Here is a 12302-nt window from a genome sequence, read left to right on the forward strand (position 1 = left end):
TTCATTGGTCCAGACTTTCACTTTGAATTCAGCTCAGCTACAGTGAGGGAGTGAAACTCCCTTGCCTAAGGACAGCTTTCCATATTTGAGACAATTGTTCTCCTCCAGTTTATGCACTTATCTTGTTGCTGTTGTTTTGAATTTGGGAAAACTGTGTATATGATGTTTCTGCATCAGCCAACACAGCCTTAGGATTCTATTTTTATTGTTTTTCTCACACTTGCTAATGTGGCTACACTTCTGCTACATAGCTGTAAAACTGGATTTCTGAGTAGTTATTCTAATGACTATAACTATTGATTATGTTACTGGAATAATGTCAAGTGACTATGAAGATGGCAGTATCTTAGCAGATGAGGGTAGTTCTTGTCTATCCTTAATAACAATATAAATTATTTGAACAGACTTCTCTGAGATAAAATATCCACTTATCTAGTTGTAAAATAGACTGACACTCCTCGCTCATTTAGTCAAGTTTGTAACTTAAAGGATTAACTTAATGCTGTTTGATAACCTGTCCAGAGGCTTCAAGAAAGCTGAAGTTGTTGGATCTTGAATAAAGAGAATGTTTCAAAGTCTCTTGTTCTTTTTTTCCTACTTTTTTTTCCTTTAAGTAAATGTGTTAGTGGTTCAAATAAATATCTGTCTAGACAGATGTCAAAAATTAACTACAATGATAATGACTTTCTTCATGAGAATAATAAAGCAGATGGCAAAAAAATAAAATAAGTGTTTATAGTGTAAAGAATGTTCGAGTTCTAAATGCAAAGCCAGTTCATCTTGTGTCAACTAGCATACAGTAAAGGGCAATAAATCAACCAAGCAAGAACTTCTCATACATAGAGACATTAATGGCTATGAGTGCATATATGTGTGTGTGTGTGCGATAAAGCAGCTAGAAATGTAGTAATGGATTTTTTTTTTCTCCTATGAAAGTGATAAAAGGGTTAATGCTGTGATTTCTAAAGACCTTAATGGGAACAGATTATTCAGTTCTTACCACAATGGGTTTCTCATTCCTTTGACATGTTTTTTACAGAATTTGAAAGGTTTGATATCACCTGCACTTCCCAAAGCTCTCTGTGGCTATGGTGAGATCAAATTCTGCTAGAGAGAAATTGCTGCAAAATATTGGGGATTTGTGCTTCAGTGCTCAGTGTCACAGTACCTAAATGTTAGCTGCCTGAAAACTGTAAAGGGATTCAAAGCAGGATATACACCTATGAATGTCTTTAAACCACAGAGAGAATTAATTCTTTAACCACTGTGACACAGAATCATATCGGCTAAGCTTCTTTCTGTGTTCCAGTTGAATACAGACAGCTTGCATCTAAACATGCCCCATATTAAATGCCCAAAAATGTCTTCAGATTTCCGTCATCTTTCCTTCAGTTTTTGGACCTATGTTGCTGTTGTAAGAAATCTAATTCATTTCTAAAAGCAGATTATGTCACACTGATGCAAATCTCTGCATATACCAGTTCTTGCTGTCTGCTTTTGGGATTTGTCATGGTGAATGTCTTCCACTAAAAGGGGTAAGTGAAAATACAAACTAAGTGTAAGACAGGACTTTTGTCCAGACTGAGGATGTCATCACTTTGTTCAAGTAGGAATGCAGAATCCATTAGCAGACAATAAAACTGGAACTGATTTTCAAATATTTTGCATTAAAATGCATTTGCAGCTTCAAAACCTGCAACTGATTTGTGGTTGAAATGGTTTATTTTTAACAAATGCTTTCCATTTCGCCTTTAAGATGATAATTACATTAAAAAAATGGCTGTAGGCTGCAGGCAGAAAGTTTGTAGGTTGCATCTGTACGTGTCTGATCAGGGAAAGTAAGCTTTTGTTTACAACTGTCTCTGATGATGGCCAAACCACTTCATTCTTGCATAGAGATGTTAATAACTAGAACTGAAGGAACTAAATGACACCTTTAAGGCAAAAAAAATTCTCTGTATTATATACCCAGTATTTTGTTCTGTGTCTTTTTTAAATAGTGAAGAGTCAAGAAACAATCAACTGGAAGCAAAATATTTTAAAGGCAGTTATACACAGTATTCACATTGTTTGTTTGGGATAACAAAGAACATCATTAACTTTTAATAAAATATATTCCTTTTTCTGAGTTAACAGGAAATATCTGATAGCTGTACTTACTTAATATCAGAATTTTGACCATAACATTTTTATTTACAGCTCAGTGATCTGTTGAAAATATGACATGCTATATTCATCTTGATAATCAACAATAAGTAATTGTTTAATCTATTTTTTCTTTTGAGAGACTTCAACAAATATTCAGTAGCTAAAATATAACAAAAAAAATACATTCCCCTAGAGAAATCAGTAATCTGATTTTCACCCATAACTAACCATAAAGATTGCTGTGACCCATATACTAATCATAAGTTAGGCACCTGGAGTTGATTTCAAGAATAAGATATACCTATATGTCATTTTTTGAGAAATTCCTCAAAAGGGCTGCATTTTAAGAAAGAAACATTTATTCCACCTGTTTTTTAAAGGTTAAGGAAAAGTATGCAATCTAGATCCCAGGTAGTATTGACATTCACCTGTAATTAGTCAGAGAAATGACACTATGGCAAACAATGTTCCAAGGACAGTATGTTTCAATATTTACCTGTCAAAACCCAGTCTTTCTGGAATTAAGAGGAATGTGATTTAATAGAGTATCTTCATGCTTCCTTCGGAGCACTAATTACCGTGTAATTTTGTGGCTAGTTTGAAGTATAGGTTCATGTTCAGTCAAACTCTCTTGCTTAATAAATATTGTCTAAATTTGATCTTGGATCAAAGAAAGCATGCACTGTGTATAAAACAAGGGAAATAACACTTCCCTGTCCTGGAGACATGACTTATAAACACATCTACATTCATGCAGTGTTAAGATCCAACTTTTGCAGACAAAAACAAAGGGCTAAAATATTTCTAATCTGAAAATTCCATATGAGGCCTAGGTTTTATTATTATTTCCTGTTATTTTCTTATATCAAACAGGATCTGGCAACATTCTTCTGCTATCAGTTAGCATATCCTCCCGAGGGTCAGTAGGGTCATCCAAGCTGTGTTTTTGCTCCTTTCATTGTGAGAGATCCCAGAAGACATTATTGAGTAATTACTCACCTGTTGGATCAGCTTTCTCTTGTTCTTGTGGTGTCTTGTCAGAGCTATTACTTAATGTGTCCACAGAATTTTTTATGGGTTGATTAGGAGTTATGAGGCTTCAGTAACAGCACTGTGCCAATGACAAGCAGTTTTGTGTTACAGTTTCTTCCTGTATTACTGATGCAAGAGAGCCAGTTACCACTTCATAATGGAGACTGGAGCAGATGTGAATTCCCACCTCTAAGGAAGAGATAAGACAGAGATAAAAATTTCCTGACATTTAGATCTTCTCATGATCTCCTACATCTTTTGTAAGGATTTCTGTACAACAGAATTTGAAAGCTGATGTGTCAATAAGGACTGCAATGCCCAGTGGAAAAGTAGTGACATAAATAATTTTATAGATGGAGTACTGTGAAAGGAGTTCTTTAAGTGTTTTTTAAAGTTTTGTCTACCAAATAAATGAAGATATGATTACCTGTGCAATACAGCTGCCACAGGTTATAGTACTAATGAGGCTACAAGCATCATTAACATCAGTGAAGATCACACGACTCCTCTTGGGATTGCACACCTTTTAATCTGCAATTCTCTTTCTATAAAATTCTCTTTCTATAAAGAAAGAGAATTCCTGCCATGGCACACTGTATCATCGTCAGAAGAAGGCGGAAGTCTTCTAACTTTTAAATCTGGTTTTAAGTTATGGTTATGTCAATTGTTTGACCACCCCAGCTTTAAGATTTCTAAACACTTCATTTTGCTTTATAGTTATGATATTTAGAATTTGTTACTGGTCCTAGTTGCTGCAGATCTACTTATTTATATCATGCTTCTGCATTTACATTTCACTCTATCAGTTAAGCTTAAATCAGTTCACACAATATGTCATCAGTATTTTGTGTTAGTGTTTAGATTTACAGGCTTAAGGACCTCATCACAGTTGCTGTGGATCTGCAGTGGCTGCAGCAAATCAAACTATACATAGCAATTCACAATTAATTTGTAGTTCTTTGAATGGCCTTCTTTACTGTGCATAAAGAATGCAACAACTTTATTTTTATCTTTCCTATTAAGAAAACCTGTCATCTTCCTCTTTAGGTCAGTGTAATTGAATTAATTTTAAACCAGCAATCAAATACAGGGCTTGCATTTGAATTTTCAAATACTCTTTGCTTTAAGATTTCTATGCAAATTTTTATACTTATGTGTCAGCTTTTACTTAACAAGAGATTTTACTACTGAAACAAACTCAGGTTTTACAGACATCTGTTATATTTGCCTTATTAACAGAAAAGAAGCAGAAAACCCACCTTGTTTACTCTTCAGAGACACAGCACTGTACTACATGCAGGCTCTACAGCCCTGGGGCATCTGTGTTTGTACTCATCTAAGATTAAAACCTAATATTTGAACATCTTTGTTGCCATTGTTCTTATACTGTTTAAAATCCTTTAAGAACAAGTCTTTCAAAATATCCCTTGAGGCGAAAACATATGCCAATTTAATTGAAAAGATGCTGGGGCAAAGAGCTTGACTGCCTTGCCTGAGGCCAGAAGTTTCTCTTGACTTGAAATTTTGTGTACCTTTCCACTACTTGCTTTACATCAAAACTTGTTGTGTAAGGACGTAAGACTTGCAATCCTTATGCAGCAATTTGAAGAAAATAAAATAAAAGTGAGGTTTCATCCTGTGAGAACATTCAGTTTTCTCAAAAAAAAATTCAGCATACACTGATGCATGAATTTTCCTTTTCGCTTCTATCCTGTTAGGTCTCTTTCCTCTGCAGACATCTTTCCTTGTACTCAGCAGCCGTTCCCAGCTTTCTCATGCCAGTACCTCTTGCTGACAGACAGAGCCTTAACTTCAAGTGACAGCTCAAGCTTCTGCTTCTACACCTTTTCTCTGCGGCCCTTCTCTCTGCAGGCTGGGGAAGAAGCCTGAGGCACCTGCATGGCCCACCCTGCTTGAGAATCAGATTTCAGACAAGAAAGCTTTGTTCTTGGGCACAAATATGAAAATCAGGTTGTTTAGGTATTTCTGATTCTACTGAAGCTTCAGTCCTGGACTATGTTGTGTTTGTAGGGAGCCAAGGAGCTCTGTAATGCTTGAGGATGTGTGGGGTTATAAATGCATGTGAGTGCATGTAAACTAACGTTGGTGGGGAATTGCCCTTATTTGTGTGTATGTCTGTTTGAATAGATCTGCTGCACCCTATGTTTTATATAAATACCAAAGAAGGCCTGTAGTTTCCAGCAGCTCCCAGTTCCTTCTCCCCAAGTGGAAAAACAATCCAGAATTTTAAAGTTGGGGAAATTGTTGCCCTAAGATTTTGTTACCACCCTAGGATACCTGAAGTCTAACTATTCGTCTTACAGAGCATCTACAGTATTAGCTGCAGCCTGACAAAATTAAGAAAACTATACCCTATTACAGCTTGGAGAGTTCATGAGAGAGGAAGGATTTGGAGGTTTACACTAATGTTTGCTTTATTCACTAAATAAGGTTTTAGTTTTCATACAGTGATCTCACTTTTGGATTTTTGTGTCCTTTTTGAAAATATATACATTAAATTTAAGGAATGTTATGTTTTCTATATTAGGTTCATTCAAAAAGAAAAAGAAATCCATGGGCTATCTCAGAATTAGAAATGTTTAAATTTTGGACACTTACATTGAGAAAGAAGGAGTCTTTGAGATTTCTATTAATTGAATCTCTGTTTTTTTATTTTGAGGAAAAACATAAATATTTCACTAAGAACTCACAGAATCACATCCAAAGACAAATGAGAATTTCAGGGGGTCTTCACTAAACTCAACAGTCACCAGATCATGCTCATTTACAGTAGATTTTAGTGGTCAAATGCAGAACATTTGTATGCCTCAGTACTACAGAATAGTGCCAATAAACTCATCCATGCTGAGGTGAGTGCTTGGAGGCAGAGCCTACACTGCCTTTTCCACTGACAAGGTCTCAAGTACACATGCTGAGCTACTGTCAGACAACTGGCACATCAGCATAAAATACAGTGCAACCTGCAGTTGTGTGCAAGAAATGGAGCAAATAGTTGTGTGATTTAACTCTTGCTCCTGTGGCTTAACTGCTGTTGGCACGGTTTCCAGCTGATTTAAAGCAAGCCCAGGTATGTGTATATGACCTGCTGTTGGAGAACTAACAGGTAGACATGACCTGCTCCTGATTATGCAGCCTCCAGGAGTCCTTGAGCATTCTTATGATTTGCTTCTGCCTTTTCACCAAAGCGGCATTTTATTTTCTGTCTTAGTAGTTCATAATTTTTATTCTTCTTGAACAGATCTGTCTTCTCACACTCATATATACAGCTATTACAATTGTTAGCATTTCACTATATTACTGTATTGGATACTTTTTGGTTTGTTGGCACACAGAAATTCCTTACTAAAAATGTTTTCCAGATATCATTACCTTTTGTTGGTGACCAGATTTGAGTGCATTATTCTCAAATGTATATACTAGTTTTCATCTTCCTTTCTTTGTGAATCTTTTTCTATATAAAACCATGAGAAGTAAAAAGACTTAGCATGACTTTAATGTTCCATTCCATTAAAATTAGTGCAATTGTTAATGTCTAAAATGCACCTCACAAAATTCTGAATTTTTTGAGATCTTAATTACAAAAGACTTTAGTTCTTAATAAATGTATTCCAGATAGAGATCTATAGGCATGATTTATAAAAATGTAGTTCTTGCCATAAATATATATTTAAGTTACAAATTACATGAAAAAGATATGACTCTGGTATTTGATAGTTGCAATGGAAGAGGTATCTGCCTGACACTTGTAAACTTGATGCTGTTTATCATGCTATTGCAGCTCTCTGCTCAGGCTTTCTATTGATTTTTTTTTAAAAATACTCCCCAATTCTACAAGCATTTAGTCAGATAAGTAATTCTACTGACACATATAGATGACCTAAGACCCCATATTCACAGACATTTAAAACGCAATGGGGACGAAACGTTGTGTCCAACCATATTTAGGGTGAAAACCAAATCTTGAAAGATACACCTTTTCCTTTAAAGTATAAAAGGATATACAACTGGAATCTTTTTATTCTGATTCACTTACTAGCATGCTGTTTAATGACTCTAAATGATAATATACTTAAATAGTTAATTCAAGGGTTAATCCTCCTCTAAAATTGAGCTAGGATAGAAAGCTGAAATGACTTTTCAAAAGGGAGGGACAGGAAAAATTCTGACCCGTCTTCCAGTCCTTTACAATGTGAAACCACGAAGCAATTGAGGAATCAGTGCACGGCATGTGGATTAAAATGCTTCCTAGAAGCAGCTGGTACTGTATATTGCCTCAACCCTCCCTGAACTTTCTCAGTAAATACAGCAGCCTGACAGCCCGGCTTCCCTGCTGGGTGGATCCTGCAACTCCAAGAGGGAATGGCACTTCTTGTTTTTAATTACCAAAGGTGAAAGGTGAATTAAAACTAGCTGTTTGGCAAGTCAGAGCAAGGGGCTGAGTCCTGAAGAGCACCGAGGAGGAGGGTGCTTTCTTTTTTTTCTTTTTTTTTTTTCTTCCCTCTCTCCCTCCCTTCCTCCCTCCTTCCCTGAATGAATTGCCTTGCAGGAGGGACTGAAAATACAGCTTCTTCCTGAATCCACTGGCAGAGTTACTAAAGAGAGCTCAAGACTCAACACTGCAGAGTAACGCCTTGGAATGTCCTCGCACTTTATAAACAATTGTCCTAGGGAGGGAATATTTTTACATGACATTTGCACAGCTTGACAAATGGCCAGCCGAGGCTGTGTGCTTCTCTGATGAACACTGAATTTCCCATAAAGATACCCCACAAACTGACCAAAGAGAGAAATCTAACTGCACTGGGAAAGTAGAAGTGGAACTTGGAGCCTAAAAAATACCCCACCACAACAACAAACAAACAGGAGCAGTAAAGTGAAGAACATAAGAATTTGATCTTTGGGCAGGATGGCATCTGCCCAGGACCTTTTAATCCTGGCACTGTATGGCTTGATACTAGAGTTACCGACTGGATGTCATGCAACAGATACACGGCAGCCAAGGTTACGTCTGTCACATAAAGGTAGGTCAGTGTGTCAGGTTTTTAAAGACTTTATGCTACTGTGAGTTCATTGACTTCACTGAAAGTACTGCTGTGGGGTTAAATTATGGTCCTTTGACAGAGTAAAATAATACTATTCAGAAATCTTGTAAATTGTTTCCTTGTACTGAACTGCTTCCATAATTAAGTTTACTGAATTCAGGAAGATTTAAGGAGCTTACACTTATGATTTTAGGCTACTGAAATATTCTTCTACCTGAAAGTGTGTTATATTTGCTTGTGAATCTGTCTTAGTCTTCATGCTATAAGGAGGATTGCTGGTCTGTAATAAGAGAAATGGAGAAGATAACCTGAAATTATCGCTGAATAAATATACTCTTATGCATCAACTAACCCTTAAGTAATTAAATGTCTGTTTCACTTTTAGAATTTTATCTATCTACAAATATAGCTAAGGCAAAAAGGCTGAATTCCTGTGCAACCATATGATTCATTTTCTAAACTAGCAAGTGTCATCACACTATAATTAAAATGACTGTCAATGTAAGTCTGCTTGCAGTTTAACTAAGTTAGTTACTCAAAGAAAAAAAAAGTTATTTATTCTGACATATGTATCTAGCTTACTTACAACTTCTTTTTTTAAAATTATTTTACATTATTTGACTTTCAGTTTATATAAAGCTTGAATTATTCTTCCTTAACTCCTTCAGGGTATCTTCTTGTTCAGTTCTGGATTGCATTTGATTTAAACTCTTCCCTGTGATTTAGTTTTAACCCAGTATATATTTTAAAATACTTGTGCACAACCATGATGTTTCAGTTCTCTGCAGCAGTACATTTGCAGTATGTACATTTGTAGATTATGTACTTAGGAGTATGTGGCAGGCAGTTATTGCAGTGAAAGTGAAAAATTGTTAAGTGCAACATAAGTTGATGACTGGCCAATCAGAAATGTTTTGATATTACCTCTTCTGCAAAGATAAAAAGAAAATGTCTTTTTGCTGACATAGTTGGGAATGAGCAAATGCTAATATACTCAAGAATATTTCTGTGGTTAGGAAAGTGATAACTAAGCTGCATCAGTATGAAGCACATTAGAATACCTTTTAAGTATGGATAAGATTTAAGAATTAGCATCAGCTACAGCTTCACATGTAGACAGCTTTAGTCTAAACAAGGTTTAATTGTGTTTTATATGGCAAGCTAAATTACCAATTATAAAGAAAGGAGAAGCTGAATAGGATAATTGGTTTGAATGTCTTGCTAGGAAGCTATAAGAAATGGGGCTTGCTTTTATGGGGCAGTGAAACACATTTTAAAGAAAGAAAGATTTGTCATGGAAAGCTGTCTTGTAAGTAAACAATTAATTGCTCTCAACGAAATCAATTATATGATGCCTTTTAATATACAAACCATTTCTTTTTTTAGCTTCTGTTTTCAGATTACAGTAAGAATGAATGATAAATGCTGATTATCACATCTCTTACTGTTGAAAGTGTGCATTTGAACATGGATTTATTTCTAGGTATAATTACTAAGGCTATCATTATTATTGATATTTGCTTGCATATGATAAGATCAGGGAGATGAGGAAAGCAAAGTAGATGAGGCAAATAGACCTACTGTTATCTTGGTTCAGGACTCTGGCTTAGCTGCCAGTTTTAGCAAGCTCCCCACTCTGATGCTGCACTATTAACTGCTTCTGTGCTTGTTTGTAGAAGTAATTGGTTTTCCGCTGACTGGATCAGTGTACATTTCAGTGAATACTACTTTCATTTTCAGCAGGGAGCTAGTAATTTGGTCATAGCACATCATCATAACTGTGATATTTTCAAGGAGATTTTAAAACATTTATTTCTCACAGAGGGCCAAACCTCCTCTGCCTGATGTCAGTTCACTTAGATCCAATGACATAGAAAGATCTATCCCAAGTAAATACTCTACCATGAACACACACACACACACATCACCATCTTATATTTCACCTTGCACAACACCCTATTACATTTTTCACACTTAGGAAATGTGATTGGTTTTACAAGCTGTATTGCGGTCAGTGAGTGCATGACCACATATCCCGTGTCAAAGGTTAGAAATGACATACCTGCCTGCACCCTGGGAACAGCTATTGTAATCCTTCCAGCCAAAAGAATGCAGCAACCAAGCATGAAGACAATGAGTAAATGTCATTGCTATATTCACTAATCAAACGGGAACAGCAGGAGGGTCCGTCATCTTAATTGCATTTACTCTAAAGAGAGGCTGCTGTGGGTACCAGCAAGGCACGGACTGCTTTTGAAGAGGCGGTCGTGCACCCTCTTTCCAAAGCTGCTTTAGCCTGTCCTATGAGTTGCCATGTGGTACAGTCGATGAAGCCCATATGTGCAAATTTTCAGTGCAGAGTAGCTGTAATTTTTGACATTTCACTGCAAAGACCCTGAAAAATGAAAGTAAGTATGCCTCCTCACAGCCTCTCTCTGTAACTGTGTGGATGCTGGTGGTTAGTTGGGAATCAGGCCATTGTAAGACAGGCTAGTGCTGACTGGTAAGTTAAAAGCTTGTATGATGAGGTCTACGGGCATGATATCTTTTTGTTATAGGAGGAGTATTTACAACTAGTTATTCTTATTTTAAAGAACCAAAACAAGGGTTCCACAAATTAGAAAGGAAGATCCTCTGATTTTTATAAATTAAAAAAAAAAAAAATTTTTTTTTAAGTGGCACTCAGTGAAAGTATAGTGAATTGACAGTGAATGTGAACTTTTTGCTCTTACAGCAAACCAGGGTCCACCTGCAGCGCACACATGCTTCCAAACCCACTGCAACAAGATCAGGTCCTAACCCTTGCACAGGGAGGTCACCTGATGGATAGGAATACCGCAATCCCCTTGCCAATTAAAGGATATATTATGCAACCCCTGTTTGACTCTATGGCCATTTACTCAGCTTCAGTGGGAGTTAATGGAAGTCCTGCATTCCTGAACTACTGTTAAACCTGTCAAGTTAACGTAAGCTGTAATGGTGAATTTTAGTAAGATGCAGAATGTTCTTCCTTCATAGTAAACTCAACATAAGAATTTTACCATTCCTTTATATGGGATTAGAATTAATACTAAAACCACCGAATAGTAATTTCATGGTTCTAACATCAGTTTTAGTAAGCTGAACTATATTTATACCCAGGACTTGAAAGTGTTTTCCTCAAACCATCAGCTTGTGTTTATGAGAAAATTAGTACAATTTGTGGCACCAGTACTATGGTTGTGCTAAACATTAACGTTTGACGATGACCAATGAAGATCTTGTCAGGGGTAATAATGTACTCCAATAGCTTCATGTTGGTTTGTAGAGATAAAACTGTGTTATCACTTGTTCAGTATTACAAGGAAATAAGGTTTCTATATTATTAAGTTATAGGTTGACAACTACATTTTAAAATCATTAGCTCATTTTACATACAGTACAGGCTCTGCCTAATGAGGTGTTAATGGAAGCCAAGCTTCAGCCCCTGTTCTTTATAGGCTGCTGGTTAAATTCTTTCTCAGTCTCCCACAGTTCAAGTTCTTGCAATGGGAAATATATAATTAAGGTGAAATCAGCACACACTGCATGTTAAAAAGAAACTATTTACATTACAGATTGAAATAGATTGTGTTTCCAGAAGACAGGAGGGATATATTTATATAAGCCTAACAGAGCTACACTAGAAGTATGTAGGCCTTAAGAGCCCATGAAAGATGTAATTGTATAATTCAACTGTGACACATGGTTTGTAGTGTATTTCTAACTGTTCTTTTTTAACATTAGCTTGTGAATATGGCAAACAGCAAGGGTTACACTGTATGAAAGTGAGTTGTTGAGCCCTTACATTGGTCTGTACAATTTTTTTTTGCCACAACGGGACCTGGTATAGTTGATTACATGAGGTTTGCAGATCTTGAGAGATCTGGGTTCTGGTTTTCCCATTTACATTGGTCTTGAGTATTTTCAAGTATTTTGGCATCACCTAATCTCAGGTTGTGCAGCTATATACTGGACGCAGATATTGTCTAGAAAAGGTATGGTTAAGTAGCAGTTGTGCCTACCTTACCCATCCAAATT

General features: G+C 36.3%; 1 protein-coding gene across 1 annotated transcript in view; it reads left to right on the forward strand.

Moving 5' to 3' along the window:
• Positions 1 to 7707: 7707 nt before the first annotated feature.
• Positions 7708 to 12302, forward strand: part of SEMA3E (semaphorin 3E) — a 141344-nt gene continuing 136749 nt past the window's right edge. Inside the window, exon 1 of the mRNA XM_069875464.1 lies at positions 7708 to 8222. Within this exon, the coding sequence (XP_069731565.1) occupies positions 8108 to 8222 (115 nt within the window). The 5' untranslated portion in view covers positions 7708 to 8107. The remainder of the gene's footprint in view (positions 8223 to 12302) is intronic.

Source organism: Phaenicophaeus curvirostris, chromosome 1 (assembly GCF_032191515.1).
Source record: "Phaenicophaeus curvirostris isolate KB17595 chromosome 1, BPBGC_Pcur_1.0, whole genome shotgun sequence".
Lineage (NCBI taxonomy): Eukaryota > Metazoa > Chordata > Aves > Cuculiformes > Cuculidae > Phaenicophaeus > Phaenicophaeus curvirostris.